We start from the raw sequence: 18,070 nt of genomic DNA, 5'->3' as shown, positions 1-18,070 counted from the left end.
AAGAAAATTTTATAAAACTCGATCTTTTGAAATACCTGTTCTTCTCACGTGACACGTATCCCTTGCTCTCTCTTTTACACACGTTTGGCACCGTTGTATCGAAGAAAGGTACGACATGAATCAAGATCTCACATATATCTTTCACGCGAAGTCTTATAAAATTCCTTCCCTCCAACAAACCGTTGACGTTGGCGATCGTACCGGCCTTACAATCAGCCCATCGGCCCGATCTGCCCGGCTATTGGGCCACGAGGGCGCCACTTGTCATCAACAACTGGGTAGGAGTAGGTCAGAAGAACAGGAGGCAGTTCGAAATTTGAAACCCAATCCGTCATCCGTTTTCCCTCTCCTCTCCGCTCTCTCTCATCCAAAAAGGGCAAAGAAAAGGACGCTCCTCGCCTCCTCCCTACTCTACTCACACACACTCCACAGTCCCCACTCCCCACCCCCACCCTCTAAGGAGAAGAGCGAAGCACGCGGCGCCGGGAGGAGGGAAGGAGCCCTCGCCGCCGCCGCCGCCGCCGACCCCCGCAGCGCGCAGATCGCGGCCGGATCTACGGCGCCGGGGGTCCCCGGATCGACGGCTCCGCCGCGGCCTCCCGCGCTGCACGCGAGCGGTGAGCCTGCTCTCGCCGCTCCCCCGTTCCGGATTCTTGGGGTTCTTGGTGTCGATGGTGCGGGGGGTTTTCCCCTCGTTTGGCTCCAAGAACCTCGGGAGTTAGGGTTTCTTGGAGGGGGATTCGTGGGACTTGTGACGGGACCAAGAAACCACCTTGCCTGCCCCCTAGAATCGACGAGAATCTGTTCTTTCTGCGATTAGAGGTTGTTTTAGATGGGACTGTTTGATTTTGGACGAGTTGTGCTTGTGATGGAACCAAGATATCGTTTGGCGTGCGAAACGAATTGCCGACGCATTCCCGTTGCTGCGTTAGAGATTAGAGGAGGTTTTATTGCGCCATTCTTTGGTCTGACCATGCTGCATTCTCGATCTAGAAATTATAATGTATTGCAAAGTTATTGTTGCTCCCGTTTGTACATATATCATAATGCAAATGCAGCATGAATCGATATGTTCCTTCAAAGATCCACATAGTAAAAAAGAAATGTGAGGGCGGTTAGGCAGAATGTGAAGTTAAAAGAGCACCGTAATTTCTTCTCCCTATGCCACCTGCATTTAGGAAAAAAAAATCTCTTTGACATAAGAGGGAAAATAACAGACCTGTTCCTGGTTATGATTATAATACAAATTATCTGCAAGCACTTACTTTTATGACTACAAGGATTTGTGGGATTTTCTCGTTCTTGTATGTAAAATGTTGTAACATGAACCAGTAATTTCCTGTGACAGTTTGCCCTGTGATAGTTTGCTCCGCTGGCTTAACACATTGGATAATTTAACAATACCTCTGTTGAGTATAAATGTATAACTATTTTTTCATGAGCTTGTCGTAGAATATTGTTTTATATATTACCTTGCTCCTTCACTTGTTTATTTTCAAAATTTCACGTGATGCCTAAATGCGTAGTACTTGTCACTTGTTCAGTTCGTCTCTGTTTCTTTCTTGATTGCTCAGTATATGAAGACACAGAGTAATTTTCATTTTAACATATTCAGGTTTGGATGGCTGCACGAAACCAAAACCCTGTGCTTATTGCTTGCGAAGCACCCACTGGTCGAATCACGCGAGCTCAAGCTGCAGCGAATCGTCGAAGGTTTGGGGTAGTTCATTCTGTACCGCTGCCAGCAAAAACTGAACAAAAACAGGCTGCAAGAGGGAAGACTAAAAGGGTAACTTCAGATGAAAACACTAGTGCAAGTGCTGCAATTTCAGGTCCCCAGCCTAAAAGGCGCACGGTACTCAAGGATGTGACCAATATAAGCCGTGCTAGCACCAACAAAAAAGGCACCGCGGCAACTAAATTGCAGGTACTGAGATGTTTCACACTTTACTGCATTATACTATGATGAGGTCTTGATGCCAACTTTTCCCCAATTGTTGTCAATGTAGTAGAATTACAAGTTAATTCCTTTTTTCCAGGGGAGGCCCCCACAAAGGGTTGGACGAATCGTAAGCAAAAACAAGCAGTATGCAAAGAAGGTTCCTAAGATACTCCCACCAGCAGTTAATGGTACTTCATGTGTCAATGATTCTAACGTTGCTGAAGAAACACAGTATGCAAACCTTTTGGCACCAAGAGAGGAGCCCAATGTTTTGCTTGAAAATGGGGGATCTCTGTCATTACGGAATATTGAACGAAACAGGGACAGTGCTTGTCACGAGGCATTCTTTGAGGAAAGAAACGTGAGGGATAGACCTGAACCTTGTCTGTCAAAGACTGGTTAGTTTCATATGTTTTCAGCATTGTAAATGGGACCTTAAAGATATGTTAGCATTCATAACCACAGTTGAGTCGGCAAAATGCCCAGGGCTTTTCTTAGTTTGCCATGTTACACGATGCAGTTGGTACTTGGTACATTTGCTTTCATTTTAGTATAGTCTTGATGATCTTTCTGCAGCTAGAACTCTGAAACAACAAAACCATGGACGCAAATGTTTTTCATACTTTAGTGATTTGACTTCTGAGATACTTGTAGATAGTCTAACTCTTTGCATGTTCTGGTTAGTGGGCTTAGTTGCTAAAGATTCTGTATTTTGTTCCAGGGGACTCTCCTGCTTTGAACATTGTGGATATTGACAAATGTAATGACAATCCTCAAATGTGCACGTCCTATGTTGCAGAGATATACTCAAATCTAATGGCTTCAGAGGTAGGCTAATGCATTTTGGTGAAGAGAAATGCTTCTTAGTTCTACCGTTTTGGCTGCCTTCTATTTCTTCTATATTTCACACAACTTATTAAACTTGGAAGAATACAGTTTTGGATCTCTGTGCTATGTTGTTGGCACATTGTGCTTGTTTGAAAGTGTACATGCTCCATCTTACACTTATGTCATTCCACAGCTTATGAGAAGACCCAGTGCAAATTACATGGAGACTTTGCAACGGGACATCACAAAGGGCATGCGGGCGATACTCATCGATTGGATTGTTGAGGTTGTTATATAGATTGCTCTTGATGCTTACACATGGATTGTTCAACTATGTTTTTAAGTCTCAGATCATTCACCTTTAGCATCTCACGACACATACTTCAAACATCTCAGCTTGTCATGTTCTATATATTGTCTTTATTGCAGGTTTCTGAGGAATACAAGCTTGTGCCGGACACACTGTACCTCACTGTATATCTTATCGACCGATTTCTTTCTCGGAATTACATTGAAAGACAGAGACTTCAGCTTCTGGGAATAACTAGCATGCTTGTTGCCTCGTAAGTTTTAGGCTGTAGTCATTTTATTCTTTAATGTTGAAAAGCTTAAAAATAGATGGGAAAATGTACCATAGTAAGGTCTGCCTAGCAGCAGCTGAAGCAGTTTGCCCTGTGGCTAACGTATCAAATTAATGCAAATGAATAGCTCTGTGCCTTAAGTCTTATTTTTGCAGGAAATATGAGGAGATATGTGCTCCTCGTGTTGATGAGTTCTGTTTCATAACGGACAACACATATACAAAGTCTGAGGTACTTGCTTCGTGTGAAGCCAAGAGAATTTTTAATAACATATGCAGAAAGAATCATTAGTTTTCTTGAGCTGATAACCTCCTGATCCAGTAGGTGCTGAAAATGGAGTGCCAAGTGCTTAATGACCTGGGATTTCGTCTTTCTGTTCCAACAACAAAAACATTTCTGAGGTTACCTTTGGCCAAATGCGCATAGTATTTCTTTTCAAATAGGAAATCACTGTGCCATAGCTAACTTGTCTTTCCTGTTTTTCTGTAATTTTTTCCAGGAGATTCCTTAGAGCGGCGCAGGCTTCTCGAAAAGTAAGATTGGCATCCAATCTAACGAGCATTAATTCTCGTTCTACTTGTATATTTTTTAACTTGGCACTAAGTTGTGAAGTATACTTGCAGGCTCCTTCTTTAACTTTGGGATTTCTGGCTAACTATCTCGCGGAGTTGACTTTGATCGATTATGGTTTCTTGAAATTTCTTCCTTCAGTTGTGGCAGCATCAGCGGTCTTTCTTGCAAGATGGACACTTGACCCATCTGACCTCCCCTGGGTTCGTATGAAAAACAGTTGGTACATACAGCAGTACATACCTAAAAAACCTTTGTGTTATCTCTAATCTATGGTTATCCTTATGCAGAATTATACCCTTGAGCACTATACCTCTTACAAAAGCTCCGATATTCAGACATGTGTCTGCGCTTTACGGGAACTGCAGCATAACACCAGTAATTGCCCTCTTAATGCTATCCGTGAAAAGTACAGGCAAGAAAAGGTATGCAATCGCAGCTTGCTGCTTGAATTCCTACTACACTGCTCAAGTGAAGTCTTCAGTTTCACTCGGTAGTGGCAAGTAACGAGCAAGTAAAAACTGAAGTTTCACTTAGATATCGTAGATTTCCTTTCTGACCGTATGCTGGTGTTACGTTGCAGTTTGAGTGCGTAGGAAACCTGACTTCACCGGAGCTGCTCCAGTCGCTCTTCAGTTGACATGCCAATAACATCAGTTACCTGCTGATCAGCAACCGTTAGCAGCAGTCGTAGCTGAGACTGCGTTAACATTATGTAGCATCCTGTCTTCCCCTTCCCCTTCCCCTTCCCCTTGTTTGATTGAATGTTGACTCGAGCTGTTGTTGTTTCCCGACCTTTTTCAAGTCGTGCAGTAAGAGGGATGGCTCGCATATTCTTTGACATAAAGTTTACCCGATTGTAAACACACTGTGTAGGCTTGCCTTGAGTTGATAACCCTAAGACCTCCAACCTGTATAACAAACAACTGAATGCTGTTGGTCGTGACAAAAATTCAATTATTATTGGCTTTGAAATGGAAAGTAGTTTACTGCTTGTGACTGCTATTTTCAACGTGGAATGCTCTTTGGACAAGGCACTTGATTCTCCGAGGATGTCTGTTTAATGTTGCATATGTAACCGGCTACGTGCACATAGCATTATTCTTGTTGCACTATTTTTTATAACTTTTTTTTTGTAAAGGTGGTGTGTAAATCCTACTGGTTCTGCTTGTCATACAGGTTTGTGCCTTCCGTTGAGTGCCTTGGATGCTGGTAGTGTAGATTGATCTGGAATTGGCGTGTGCCTTGGATTCGTCCTTGGCCGGTTGCATTGGCCCGCGCGGTGCAGTCGACAGGCGCATGCTTTTGGAGCTCAGCACTATCTATGGCAGCGACGAGACCAAGCAGCGGGGAGACGATGATGTGGTGAAGTGAAAGGAGAGGAGGCGCGGACGATCGGTGTCCGTGAGGAGGATGGCGCCCACCGCAACCACACGGGCTTTTTCGCCGTGCCTGCCGTATCGGCCTGTCCGCACATGGAACGGAGACACCTCGCCAAGAACCGATTCCATTCAACTCACGCATACACCTTTCGCCGGTGCAGCCCAGTCTAGAGTCCAGACTTCCATGAGTCGGTACGGTGGACCTGGTGTCGTCGGTCACGGAGGAGAAGATGACCGGCCTGGCCTGAGGCTGCCATGGCTAACCGGGGAAGGAGGGATCGAGGAGGGGGAACCTTCAAGACAGCGCGGTGTGTGGCCGGCCCATGGGCGCCGCCGATGTCCGGTGCGCAGCGTGGATGAGACGCGAACCAAATCTATGGCCGAGACGCGATCCATCTGTACACGACACGATCCCGCATGAAATCTGATCGTGCGTCGACCTACGCCGAGCTCACCGGCCGTCGACAAAAGAACCGGCCGTGACGTCACAATCAAGCATCATTCCTGCTGGCCGCTGTGGGATCTACTTTCGCATGCATTTGGTTTGGTTTCCCACGACAAGTAACCACCCCGGCCCAGAAAGGTCCGCAACTTTGGCGTTTTGATTGAAACTTGCTCAAATCTCTTCATTATTTGTGCTAATTAAGTATCTCACAGAAATTTAAACACGCGAGAATCAAACTCGGCGAGAACGAAAAAAAAATCTCAGAAAAGAGTCGGATTACGAAGGCAAACTAACAGCTTTAATTTGCACGTGTACCGAATCCATATGCATGCTTCGAGACGAGACGTGGCGGGAATCTGCTTGGCTGCTGCTACTCCGTGTGTGCCATCCTAGGCAGCACTTGCAGGGCCACCACCCGCTTCCCGACCGGCGCCGCCACCTCCCACATGCGCGGCGCCGCCGATCCTCTCCGCGGTTTCGTTGTCACGTCTACGACGATCACCTTCTCGCCGCCCTCGGCTACTACGCACACCCTGCCGCCGCCGGCTGCCATCTCGGCCGCGCCCTTGAGCCGCTCTGAATCCGCAACCGTTCTCCACCGGTCGCTGGCCCAGTCGTACGCGATCAGCGCTCCGCGCTCCTCGTCCACCACGAAGATCGTTTCGCCGCTGCTGTCGGAGGAGGACGCCGCCGCGGGGCCCTTCCACCCGGCGAGCATGCCGGGCGGCATGTCCTCCCACCGGCGGGCGCGCAGGTCGAACACGGCGCCTTCCTTGGCGCCGCGGCTGCGGAGGCTGACCATGCACACCTTCCCGCCGGAGCAGACGGCCTCCGAGGCGTCTCGGCTGAACCGCCCGTCCCGCAGCGGCGGGAGCGGCTCCCACGTCGCGGACGGCGCCGAGGGGTCCCACACCGCGCCGGAGCGAGCGTCGACCGCGTCGTACCCGGCGCCCACGCCTCCCGCGAGGAACACGCGCCCGCGCACCGCCCCCGCCGCGCACCACCTGCGCGGCGCGAAAGGGAAACGAGGGCCGAGCTGCCACCGCGGCGTGGGCGCGGCCGGGTCGAACACGACGGGGCGGGACAGCGCCGGGCTGAGCGACTGCGTGGAGCCCGCGACGACGACGAGGCGCCCCGCGGCGGCCACGGACTGGAGCGGCAGCCGGCGGGAGAGGAACGATGGGTGCCAGAGCTTGGGCGGCGGCGACGGCATCGGCGGCGGGGGCAGCTCGTCCCAGCGCCCTGCCACGGTGTCGTAGGCCGAGAAGGAGACGCCATCGCCGTCGGCATCATCGAGGACCGCGTAGAGCGAGGGGAACGGTGGGAAGGACGGCGAGTAGAGGAGGCGGCGCCAGGGGCGGCAGACGGCGTGCATGAGCCGCGGCGGGAGCGGCGACAGGCAGAGCTGGGCCAGGTGGTCCGGCAACCCAGGGAGCAGGGGCTGCTGCTGGGACTGAGCCGCGGCAGCGACGTCGACGTCGTCGTCCATGGGCGCCGCCACCGCCGCCGCCGTGCGGTGGCGCTTGTTGGGCGCTGCTGCCACGGCGGCGGCGGGATGCCAGTAGGGGCGGTTGGCCGCGGCGGGTGCAGCCATGGGGTGCAGAGGGTAAGCGGTACTAGTAGGCAAGAAGACGGGTGCCTTGCTCCCGCTAGCACGTCGAGTGTTCCACTATATTATATGGCGGGCAGGCGTATGCATGTGGTGGGCGATGTGATACAATTAATCTGGAAAGGTGCAGCAGTGCAGGGGAGGACGACGGAGGAGGAGCTTCTCCTCTGCTTCTCCGCAGTCCAATGCCAGCAATGCAGGAGTGAGACTTTGACGTGCCATTTCATAGCCATGGGTGAACATTTTCTAAAAATAGCCTTGGGTGAAGTCCACACGGTCGCTACCATGCACATTGCACAGGCCCATGCTGTCGATCATGCTGCCAACCTGGGCACGAATACCACAGTACAAGGCAGTACAGTGCATACATAATGCATCAGGATTATTAGTTGTACATGTCAACACTGAAGTTTTTCCCCCCATTTTGAAATGAGTTTATCTGGGGTTAAAGTTGCGGACACAACACAAGTTTTCAGAACAAACGGTTAGTGAAGCATGCTTATGTTCACTATCCACCTACGCCGGCCCCATTAGTACATTTGTGAGGTGACCCCATACAAGGAGTCACTAATGAGACATTGAGGACATACTCATTCCAGATATGAAGATCTCCCGTATCATAGTCACTAATCATGTTCAATACAAAATGAGTATAGATGGAGAGGACGTATCCTGAGATTTCATTAAGAGAATGTCACCTCTCAAATTCGGATCGGCTCAATGAGATTATACTCGATTGACCGTTAGTACCGTGAGAGACTTGGCCGATCATGTTCAATACAAGCTTCATTTGCTTGTAAAGAACGGCTTTGATCAATGATCATGAGGGCGATAACATATAAATAATTTCAAGCGTCGCTTTGAAAATAGTTGCATAGTATGAGAAAGGATTGGAACTTTACCTGGTCAGTAAAGCTCAATGAGTGCTGGACATCTGACAAAGTCTGATACTCTTGTGGCCCATAGAATCGATTAAGCGATATTCACTTAAGGTAAACCTTAAATGAACTGGCATCATACATCTTAGGTTCATGATCCTTAACCCCAAATAGATCGTGCAAGGTGCTTTAGACCGCTTCCCTAAGCTTGAGGGAATTTTTTAACTTGAGTTGGGAAAAAATACAATAAATATTATTTTTCCTATTTTCTAAATATTTATTATGTTTAGAAATTATTTCTACAATTTTAATTAGCTTTAAAGAATTTTTCTCAAATTAAAGAAATTATCGATGTATTTTAAAAGTGTTAAATTTCAAAACAGGAAAATAAAAACTAAGAAAAGAAAAAAGAAAAAGACTAGAGTATTTTTAAAAGGAGTAGGTTTGGATTTCGACCTGATAGTTTGGTCCATAGCCCAATACGACAAAGGCCCAACAGTTGGTCTGTCGGGACCAACCCGAGTTGGTTTATAGGGCCCAACTCGGAGAGTTTTTTATCAATATATTTTTTATTCTTAAAATTTGTAAATATGTATGTTTGTTTTGAAAATATGCAGATCTATATGCATGTCGCGTTTTGGATGGGCGTCCAACTAGCAACAAGGACACGTGGCATGAGGTGAGCCTGGTTGGACAACTTTTTAAAGGGAGACCGATAGTAATGATTGGATACCATATGTACATGTCACCCGTTAGATGGGCAACAAATGTATAGATCTGTAAATTTTTAGAACAGACGCAAATATTGCTATTTCAAAAAATAAAAAATATATAAATAAAAATTCCCAACTCGGTTGGCACTCGGGATTGAGCTAGCATGTTAAAGGCCTGGCCAACCCGGCCTTTTACCCTATCGCCATTAAGTAGCTTTGATCCGATCTGACCTAGTCGGTCATCTCCGCCTCATCTCTCTCTTGCGTGACTCAATCCCCTTCCCCTCTTTGTCTTTGTCCACCTCGACAGTGTCGGTTACACCACTCTAGCCTTCTCGCTGACTTCGTTGTCATCTGGTTCTCACCGTCGTGCCCTTTGGTGATCCTCCACCGAGTGTGTACTTAGAGTGCCCCTTCCTCTGTCTTTGGCCAACCCACGGCTAGCTAGGGTTAAACGACGGTGGTGCTCTGGATGAGCTCCACCACCGTTTGCTCTACCTTCTCTACATTTATGGCTTTTCCCTCTATACTATATTTTATGGTTCCATTTCTAGAGAGTCGAGCTCATCACTATTGATAGTGCGAAGAAAAAAACACAGATAAAATAGGATATTACCGGCATCACATGAACATAACGGTTAGCACATAATAGATAGCTATCCATAAAAAAAATACTGCTAAAAGTGTATCTATACAATTTGCATGATTTGATTAAAAAAGGGCGGTAAAGCTTTATTGCAGTTAGCTTTAGATATCCACTATGCAAACTTGCACCCAAAAATGCTGTAGTACCACTCCCTTTTATTTGATGGTACATGGATAGCATGTGTGCCATCGTGAAGGATAAAACGGGTTCACTTTATGATATAGAGTAACATATATAAACAGCACATCGGTTAAGTTGGTCACCATCCACTAAAAAAGGTGCACGCAAATGTTGCAAAACGAAGCTAGCTAGTAGAAAGCTCCACCTTATAAAGACAAGCTGAAATAATACCTTTTTTCGGAACTGAAGAGGCTGTACAGTCGGATCCGATTGCATCCACTTTATGATGCAAGTAGGCGTTATCCTCTAGCCGAAATTCAACGCTCAACAAAATCTTCATGAGAGATTCACAATCTTGCTTTCGAAAAACGTAGCAACGCAAGGTATCGATGATAGCACTGGATATGTTGTGGTCTCTGGTAAAAAGTGGTAAATCGTGAATGGTAATTTTGACTACAACCAAGCCCCAGCTGATCATCACTACATAAGCTCTAATGGATTGGACACATTCACACAAGTTGGGCTTTGCCTATTCTTCAGTACTATAATATTTTGGAATTCGGATATACACACGCTTCCTTTTTCTACATCAGCTCTATAATTTTTTTAGGACTACATCAGCTTTATATTAGCATTTCCTTACTACGTACAGCTTTACACAAAGGCAGAAAGCGAAGGCACGCATACCAGAACAACAAGAAGAACAGTGACCTTTTCACCCGTCGAGTCGAGAGAGCGGATGATTGTTGTAATGCCTATATTGCTAGAGCGGTTAGCATCTTTCCCTCTCGGTCTCTCACGATCAACATAACAGATGCAAATGTAAGGATATGCTCTTTTTCTTATTATTTATATATAATAGATTTGTATATCTCTCCACTCCTTCGTATATATTCTCTTTTATATAAAATACTTTTTATACTTTGATGGTCTTATATATTCGAATACTATATGTACATACTATTTATCATATAAAATACTTTTTATATATTATAAGATACATATGTAGAATTACATATTTCTGAGAGTAACAAATATGTTATATATATATATATATATATATATATATATATATATATATATAATAAGTCGGTATAAAGCCACCTAACTCGACTTGCAAGTGAAGTCGAGCCGAACCTTCTAGAATCGGCTTTACAACAATGACGAGGTATGCGAAGCGAAAAGTAGTGGTCCAACGCACGCACCAACGGGCGGAGTCATCAAAGTGTAAAGGCGCCATGCACTTGCATCACATATCCGTGCTAGCAGGTGAGGCAACAGCTTGCTGAACCCAACACACCCATTTATGGAACAAGAGGATCATATATCTATCAACCTTTTCGCTGCTGGTAGCCTGATTTTTTTTTTTTTTTTACAGCAAGATCTTTGTTTACCCATCATGGTACAGGCACTAGGAGCCCTAGGCTTGTTTAATTTGTTTGCTTATTGTCATTTATTTTGTGTCCTCTTGCAACTTTTTTTTTGTAGGCCGGTTTTTTAAACTTCGTGCCGAGGTAGCGTTTGTTTTCAGTCGTTTGTACGTAGTTTTGGAACAAGTTGAACACATCACTTTTATCTGAACCTGAAACTTGCTTGCTACTCGTCGTATATAGGCCGGAAGAGGAGGAGGAGCGCCGCCGGGACAGGACATGAATGCACTGAATGGCAGGCACGAGATATGGAAACCCAGATCGGCTCGGCTGGAGTGATCAAGTGCATCAGCATGGGCAGGACAAGGGCTCCACTCCTCTTGACCATCCCAACGGATTTTCTTCATGGACGAAAATAGTTTTGCGAAGGAATTTTTATTTCTTCAGTACTACAACAATTTCTTTTTATGATTTCCGTCACAAAAAGATTTCTAATGTTATTCCCTACATGATGTGATTATCCCTCCTTTTTTTTCACGATTTCCTTCGATGAGAAGCTGTTGTAGATGAGATAAAATAAAGAGAACTAGAAAAAGAATGAAATGAAGAAAATATAGATATAGATATTCTTACCGCTTTGTAATCAATAGAATTCACTTAGTAGCCCCACTATAGATGAGAGAGAAATAAGAAAAGAAGAAAGAGGAACTAGAAGTGTGTGTGAGAGGTGGATGAATCTTTCTATCTGCCTCATCTGCATCTGCCACTGTCAGCATAGGCAGGGCAAGGGCGACCTTTTTCCCCCTACTCCAGCAAGCTAGCCTTCGGTGCATTGTTGTCTTACCCGCACATGCAGCCGAGCCGGAAAAAAAGGTGTCGTTCGGCCACAGCCACAACCTTCCGTCGATCAATTATTTATTGCCGTAGAAAATTTGAAGCGTTCCCGTCGATCCATTACTCAGCCACTCGTCACTCTGCGCTCCGGATACTCTCTCTCTCTCTCTCTCTCTCTCTCTCTCTCTCTCTCTTTGGGAAGATCGATCCATCTCAAGGTACTAGCTAGTTGGCATGCCATAATCTAAATCCGTTTCCACAGGACGGAAACGAAATCGTGGTCGAGCCTGGCTCGTGCAGGGATTTTGCATGGCTCGAGCCTGGCCATCCGTTTCCACTAGCGAGCCTAGCCCGACGAAAACGAAATCGAAATCCGTTTCTACACGACCTGGCTCGTGCAGGGATTTTGCATGGCTCGAGCCTGGCTCGCACGTGCGCCCACGCAACCAAACAACCTTTGGCTGCACCTGTAGAGCCAGGCAAGCCCGTGCCTAGCCAACCAAACAGGCTAATTAATTAAGGAAGTGGCCGATTCATCCACCAAAAAGGTCGCTTTTGGCCTTTACGAGCCGTGACCGGACCAGCCTCGAGATAATAATAGTCCAGCCATCTTTTTCGGATAGGGATGAGCATAGATATCCGTAGATTCACTCTAGTTCAATCTAAATAATTAATTAGATGATGTTTTCAACTTATATTTTCTAGTTTGTTGATTATATTAGATTATAGTGGATCAATAGTTCAGGACATGTTGGCCACCACTCCACCGTCCCCATCCGCCCTCTGCATTGAAGAAAAGAACCCTTACTATCCATCGCAGAGCGTGATGCCATAGCTGTTAATTGGTGCTGTACTTTTCTATACTAGTAGCATGTATGCATGGTGCTCCTTCAAGAAATATATTGTACAAATGCATCAGACAACAAGATTGTATTGACCCTTTTCTAAGAGGAAGAGGAAGAATCCATTAAGGTTTGGGCCGGGGGACCATAACGAATCTTATCAGAACGAATCGGGGTGAAGCTAAACACAGGGAGTTCCATCCCCAGTACATGCCCAAAATACAGATGCTCCACGTCAACAACTAAGGATCTGTTTATTTTTTATTATGATTCTAATAATTCTGATTTTGATTCTCACAATTTAGAATCTAAACAGTATAATTTAAAATAAACAACACCAAATTATTAAAATCTTTCCTATCTCTTCCCTCCCTTATAGACTCACTCTCCACACTCTTCTCACAAGCGCCCCAAGCATATCCACCATCTCCTCCGCACCCCACCCTCCTCTCATCATCTACTCGCGAGGGACTGGCACAGGGGATGGCACCGGTGGTGGGACCGACGCAGAGAGCTGGTGCTAGAGTTGCGCGCCCCGGCTCGACGACGAAGGTGAGGAGGAGGAAGTCTGCGATGTTGGTGGTAGTGAACGTGACGTCAGAGTCGAAGGCGTGGAACACCAGGTTGCTAGCTAGGTAGGACATCGTCGGCACGTAATGGCGGGCGTACATTAGGACGAGAGGCGGAGGCGACGACCATCCTACCCGTCGACCAGACGATGACGGCGGGGACTTCTTGCGCAGTGAAGTGGAGGAGGTAGAGGCCGGCGGGGGAGCAATAGTCCGGAAAGCCGTTTCCTGAGGGGGAGCATAGGAGGCCGTGTGAGATAAAGAAACAATCTGTTATTTTGTAATGATACTAGTTGAATGCCCGTGCGTTGCAACGGGTGTCAAAAATTTAGATATGACAACATGAGCATGAAGGTAGAACTATAGTACAAGATCCATAATCAGAAAGGATGTGGCAATAATGTTCTAAAGAGATGGTTCCAATAGGTGCATGATATAGGAATAAACCTTCAAATCATAACATTGTATGTGATGCTGCATGATAGAAAGTACAACAAACGATAAAAACTATATTAGCACTCAAACTATATTAGCACTCAATCATGGGTACATAAATTACGATCGAATTAATTTTTTTTTCATCTTATGCTTGGGAGGATGCCCTTTTGCAAAGACCATGCAGCTACATTAATTAAATACCCTGACCAAGAACAAGGTGATTTTTTTTTCTTTGCAGTTACGACATGTAATTAAAGCATCGTGGTTCCTAATTTTAGACTGCCAGTGGAATCCTATCTAGGTGGAGACGGCAATATAGCAGTAGTGTGTGGTATTGGAATTATAATTCTGTCAACAGATCTCTATTGCCATTGCCAGACAAAATCTGTAGAGATGCAACTTGTTTATGCGATCTCTCAAATCATAGATGTTATCAATGTCAAATTGTTGTTGCAATCTCTCAAATCACGCTCAAAGTCAAGCCTCTAATCAAGATTGATCTAATCGGACGCGCAACCATCGAAGATCTTATTGCAATAGCTGAACAGTGATCACTAAATATCAAGCATTTCAGCAAGCAATGAATTTAGCTATCAGTGTCGGATCGGAAAAATTATTCTATTGAATACTAACAGCATCAAAGCAGGATTAAAAAAAAAACATTTGTATAACAATCTTCAGATAGCTAAACAAACCCTATTATGTGTGATAAACATGCAAGGGAGGAGACCTGCACAAATGAAAATAAGTAAAATTAGATGGATAGAATTCAAAAAAAGCAAATCATGATTATGTAGAGTATAAATGACAAATATGCCACAAATACCTCGTATATGCCGTAAGGACCTCTCTGTAAACGATGTTCATCGTGTACGTACCACTTTGCTTTGAGCACTTCTTTTTTTTGTCATTAGACGGGACGGCGAGGACCCTGATGTTCGCTCTGGCGGTGGCTCTAGATAGCGCGACGTATAACTGACCGTGAGAGAACACCGACTCGGGCAGGTAAATGCCGACATTGGGGATGGTCTGCCCCTGTGCCTTGTTGACTGTCATGGCGAAGCTGAGCCTGATAGGAAACTGCTTCCTCTTGAACTGGAATGGGAACATCTCATCATCAGAGGGACATAGGGGGATCCGAGGCAGAAAAACCCTCTTTCCAGCATGTTGCCCCAGCACAATCTCTGCATCGATGGCATTTCTCTGGAACCCCCGGACCACCAACCTCGTCCCATTGCAAAGTCCGTTCGCGGGGTCAATGTTCCTAAGTAATATGATAGGGCAGTTCATCTTTAGCTTCAGAACATGTGGAGGCAGCCCGTTAGGTGTCAGCGAGTTAAGAAACTCAGGGGGGGGGGGGATAGTAGTTATGGGGATCGTCTTCTGCACGATCAAAGCTATGGTACACAACCTCGTCACCTCGGAAGCGACCGATCATCTTCATATTAATATTATCCACACAATCGTTCCGTGTGGACAAGATAGCTCTCGAGGTGATGTAGTTTGGATCCGACATATTATCATCCAGCATTGAAAAAACGTTATCTATAAGTTTATCCAGGTCAGTGTCCTCCCCTGTATACGACACGCATATCTCATCAGGAAGACGCACGTCTCCATCACCATTGGCCTCCTCGGTGCCACCACCGATGCGCAGTAGGTATTCCGCAAACCACGGGTCGCTCTGTGCCCTCATGTTGCGTACCAGCTTTAGCTGACGCATGCAATCCCAAAGGTACGACCTACGCAGCGACGCATCGATTATCTGATCCATTGACCCCTTTCGGACAACAGGGAGGACCTGCCTGAAATCTCCACCGAACACAACCGTCTTCCCACCGAACGGCAGTTCTGGTCGGCTCATTATATCACGCATGCTGTTGTCCAAAGCCTCCACCGCCTGTCTCTTTGTCATGGAAGCCTCGTCCCAAATAATGAGACAAGCCGTCCGCAGAAGCTTGGCAATCCCACTATGTTTTGTGAAGCTAGCACCATCGTCAATACTCAGCGATATCTTGAAGCGCGAGTGCGCAGTTCTTCCTCCAGGCATTATGGAAGCTACAACACCGGACGTAGCTGTTGCCACAGCAATCTTATTCTGCCCACGTATTGTTGCGAGCAACGCCTTACACAGAAAAGTCTTCCCGGTGCCTCCAGATCCATCCACAAAGAACACGCCGCCCTCGTCGCTATCAACAGCAGATAGAATCTCATCGTAGGCGGCCCTCTGCTCGGTGTTGAGGGAGTCTGACAGAGTTGCGTCCTCACCGTTGAGCTCGATGGTGGACTCCTCGAAGATCTCCCTGGGCACACCGTTGGTCGTGTCATGTGACTCATCGATCTCGGGAAGAGGGAATGACCTTATGTCCTTCCCCATTGATTGTAGCATATTCCTGATATCTATCAAAACCATCTGTTCTACAGCGACTGTGCATGAGTTATTGCAGCAATAGTCCTCCGACATTGGCTCCAGGTGCTTGTGCCAGAGTCCTCGCATGTCGCTGGGCTCACAGAATACCAGTATTGTTGCAAAGAGCCTTCGGAGTGATGGTGGCATCTGGAACAACTCGGCTTCCGTAAGGCACTCGTCCAGTGTGTTGTCTGCTTCGATCAGGCCCCTTCTCTCTGCAGCTTCACGAAAGGTCGGTAGGATCTCGCCGTCAACCATCCTTAGGTCATCGTAGGAGGTGGCACCAGACACGTGGTTTAGGAGAACCCGGAGATAGTAGCGTTCCCCCTCCGTTGGATGAGCTGACACGATTCTACCAACCTGTCCACCAGTTTCTCGAACCCTTCTTTGCTAGAATTTTTTTTCTTGCCTTTCTGCCAAGTATACCACTCGGAGAAATCCCGGTACAAGATACCCCGAGCATGCTCATGTAATCTGTTCGCCTCAAAGTACTCTGTCAGCATTGACTTCTCAGCACCTTCACGGTTTACCACTTGCCGGATATCTTGGCCCTCTTGAAACGAAACCATGTGCATGTTTGGGAGATGAAGTTGCAGCTGCATCACAGGTGGCGAGTTCTTGCTCAATTCAAAACCGTATATCCTCCACAAGGCTTCCGGAGGGGTCACCCACCTCGCGTCTCTATACTGCCTGATCTCATCGATGTTGTCGTTGATGTCTGCCTTGTCAGCCTCGGTCACAGTCACAGAGGCCCGATCGTGGCCCTTGTATATGTACTTGAATAAGTATTTAACGGCCTTTATGCTCGAGCACGCCTCAACATTAATGTGGCAGTTGAACAGCCGTAGAAGGTAAGGGTTGTAAGGGACGACCCACCTGTTATCCAGCAGGTGTTTTCGAACCATCGCACAGCGGCCATCTTCACGTCTCCGATACACCGGGTAGGAGTCCTTGCCTTGTAAGGTAGTCACGTTGAAAGGACGCGGATAATGATTCTTGCATGATGGATGGTCCTTTGTGCACGGCAATCGCGGTTTAGCACACCGCAAGGGCCATGCATCATATGCTTTACAACCATCTTGTACAGCTCTGGATACTTATGCTTCTCCGGGAGCTCGGCTGAGATGAGACAATCATACTGCTCGGGACATGTGAGCTTGTACCGCCCCAGCATGATGAGCAGGAAGTGGGCGTGCGGTAGGCCCCTCTTCTGGAACTCCACCACATAGACATATGCCTTCACCTTGCCAAGAATGTCCTTTTCAAGCAACTGTTTTTTTAGTTCCTCTAGCTTCGCCCTGAAAACACGCACAACGAGATCCGGACGATCCTGGGGTATCTGGCCAGGATAGAGTTCACGCGTGATCTCATCCCAGTTTGGGTTGCATGTCATTGTGAGGAAGACGTTCGGCTTCCCGTACTTCCGCACTAAAGCCATAGCATCCATGTACCGACGCCTCTTGTCTCGAGGTCCTCCAATAAATGACGTAGCCAGCATAGTCCGATTTCCAATAGCGTCTGCTCTTCTCTCACCGGCATGCAAGCTGTCCACCAAGCCTTGGTACAGGTCCGCCCTTAACTCCTTCTGATGAGCCCATATGTAGTCCAGTCGTGAACTCTCGATCTTGATGTATGTGTTGACCGTGAATTGCTGAAAAAGACGCTTGCCAAACAACATTGAGTTGAATATCCCTGGCCGAATCTGGAATTTGTAGCAGTAGTAATCACGCACGGACACGCATAGCCTGCCACCAGAATCTGAACAGAGCATATGATGTTAGAAGCTAGTGTTGTACATAAGAGAGTACAGTGCCAAGAATTGACCGTGCAAACACCATCTGTTGAGAACACTAACCTGGGTCTTCATCATTATTACCACGAGCTTTACGAGCC

The 18,070-nt window shown here is 46.7% G+C and overlaps 4 protein-coding genes across 4 annotated transcripts; 1 reads left to right on the top strand and 3 right to left on the bottom strand.

The window, feature by feature from the left end:
* Window positions 1–277: 277 nt before the first annotated feature.
* Window positions 278–4,906, top strand: LOC133926027 (cyclin-A2-1-like). Its single transcript, XM_062371758.1, has 12 exons — window positions 278–617; window positions 1,616–1,927; window positions 2,040–2,340; window positions 2,664–2,770; window positions 2,964–3,056; window positions 3,200–3,333; window positions 3,507–3,582; window positions 3,676–3,752; window positions 3,851–3,884; window positions 3,975–4,124; window positions 4,212–4,346; window positions 4,505–4,906. The coding sequence occupies exons 2-12, from the start codon at window positions 1,622–1,624 to the stop codon at window positions 4,559–4,561; spliced, it is 1,470 nt and encodes a 489-aa protein (XP_062227742.1). The 5' UTR covers window positions 278–617; window positions 1,616–1,621; the 3' UTR covers window positions 4,562–4,906.
* A 969-nt stretch (window positions 4,907–5,875) lies between these two features.
* On the bottom strand, window positions 5,876–7,404 carry LOC133926026 (F-box/kelch-repeat protein SKIP25-like). The gene has a single exon (XM_062371756.1). It carries the CDS (start codon window positions 7,340–7,342, stop codon window positions 6,119–6,121), a length of 1,224 nt encoding a protein of 407 aa, XP_062227740.1. The 5' UTR covers window positions 7,343–7,404; the 3' UTR covers window positions 5,876–6,118.
* A 7,062-nt stretch (window positions 7,405–14,466) lies between these two features.
* Window positions 14,467–16,435, bottom strand: LOC133927804 (uncharacterized). Its single transcript, XM_062374194.1, has 3 exons — window positions 15,174–16,435; window positions 14,594–15,031; window positions 14,467–14,497 (listed from the first exon to the last, which is right to left on the bottom strand). The coding sequence occupies exons 1-3, from the start codon at window positions 16,433–16,435 to the stop codon at window positions 14,467–14,469; spliced, it is 1,731 nt and encodes a 576-aa protein (XP_062230178.1).
* Window positions 16,436–17,144: 709 nt separating this feature from the next.
* On the bottom strand, window positions 17,145–17,948 carry LOC133927803 (uncharacterized). The gene has a single exon (XM_062374193.1). The coding sequence runs from the start codon at window positions 17,946–17,948 to the stop codon at window positions 17,145–17,147; it is 804 nt and encodes a 267-aa protein (XP_062230177.1).
* Window positions 17,949–18,070: the final 122 nt, after the last annotated feature.

Source organism: Phragmites australis, chromosome 8 (genome assembly GCF_958298935.1).
Source record: "Phragmites australis chromosome 8, lpPhrAust1.1, whole genome shotgun sequence".
Lineage (NCBI taxonomy): Eukaryota > Viridiplantae > Streptophyta > Magnoliopsida > Poales > Poaceae > Phragmites > Phragmites australis.
This window is presented reverse-complemented; position numbering and strand designations above follow the sequence as displayed.

Bases quoted from the DNA above. Each gene is read 5' to 3' on its own strand.
- LOC133926026 (XM_062371756.1), bottom strand. From the start codon at position 7,342: ATGGCTGCACCCGCCGCGGCCAACCGCCCCTACTGGCATCCCGCCGCC.
- LOC133927803 (XM_062374193.1), bottom strand. From the start codon at position 17,948: ATGCTCTGTTCAGATTCTGGTGGCAGGCTATGCGTGTCCGTGCGTGAT.
- LOC133927804 (XM_062374194.1), bottom strand. From the start codon at position 16,435: ATGGTTGACGGCGAGATCCTACCGACCTTTCGTGAAGCTGCAGAGAGA. The intron at 15,032-15,173 runs GTACCATAGCTT...CATATTACTTAG, and splicing joins TTCCGAGGTGACGAGGTTGT to GAACATTGACCCCGCGAACG. The intron at 14,498-14,593 runs GTATTTGTGGCA...TCATTTGTGCAG, and splicing joins GTCCTTACGGCATATACGAG to GTCTCCTCCCTTGCATGTTT.
- LOC133926027 (XM_062371758.1), top strand. From the start codon at position 1,622: ATGGCTGCACGAAACCAAAACCCTGTGCTTATTGCTTGCGAAGCACCC. The intron at 3,583-3,675 runs GTACTTGCTTCG...CTGATCCAGTAG, and splicing joins ACACATATACAAAGTCTGAG to GTGCTGAAAATGGAGTGCCA. The intron at 4,125-4,211 runs GTTCGTATGAAA...ATCCTTATGCAG, and splicing joins ACCCATCTGACCTCCCCTGG to AATTATACCCTTGAGCACTA.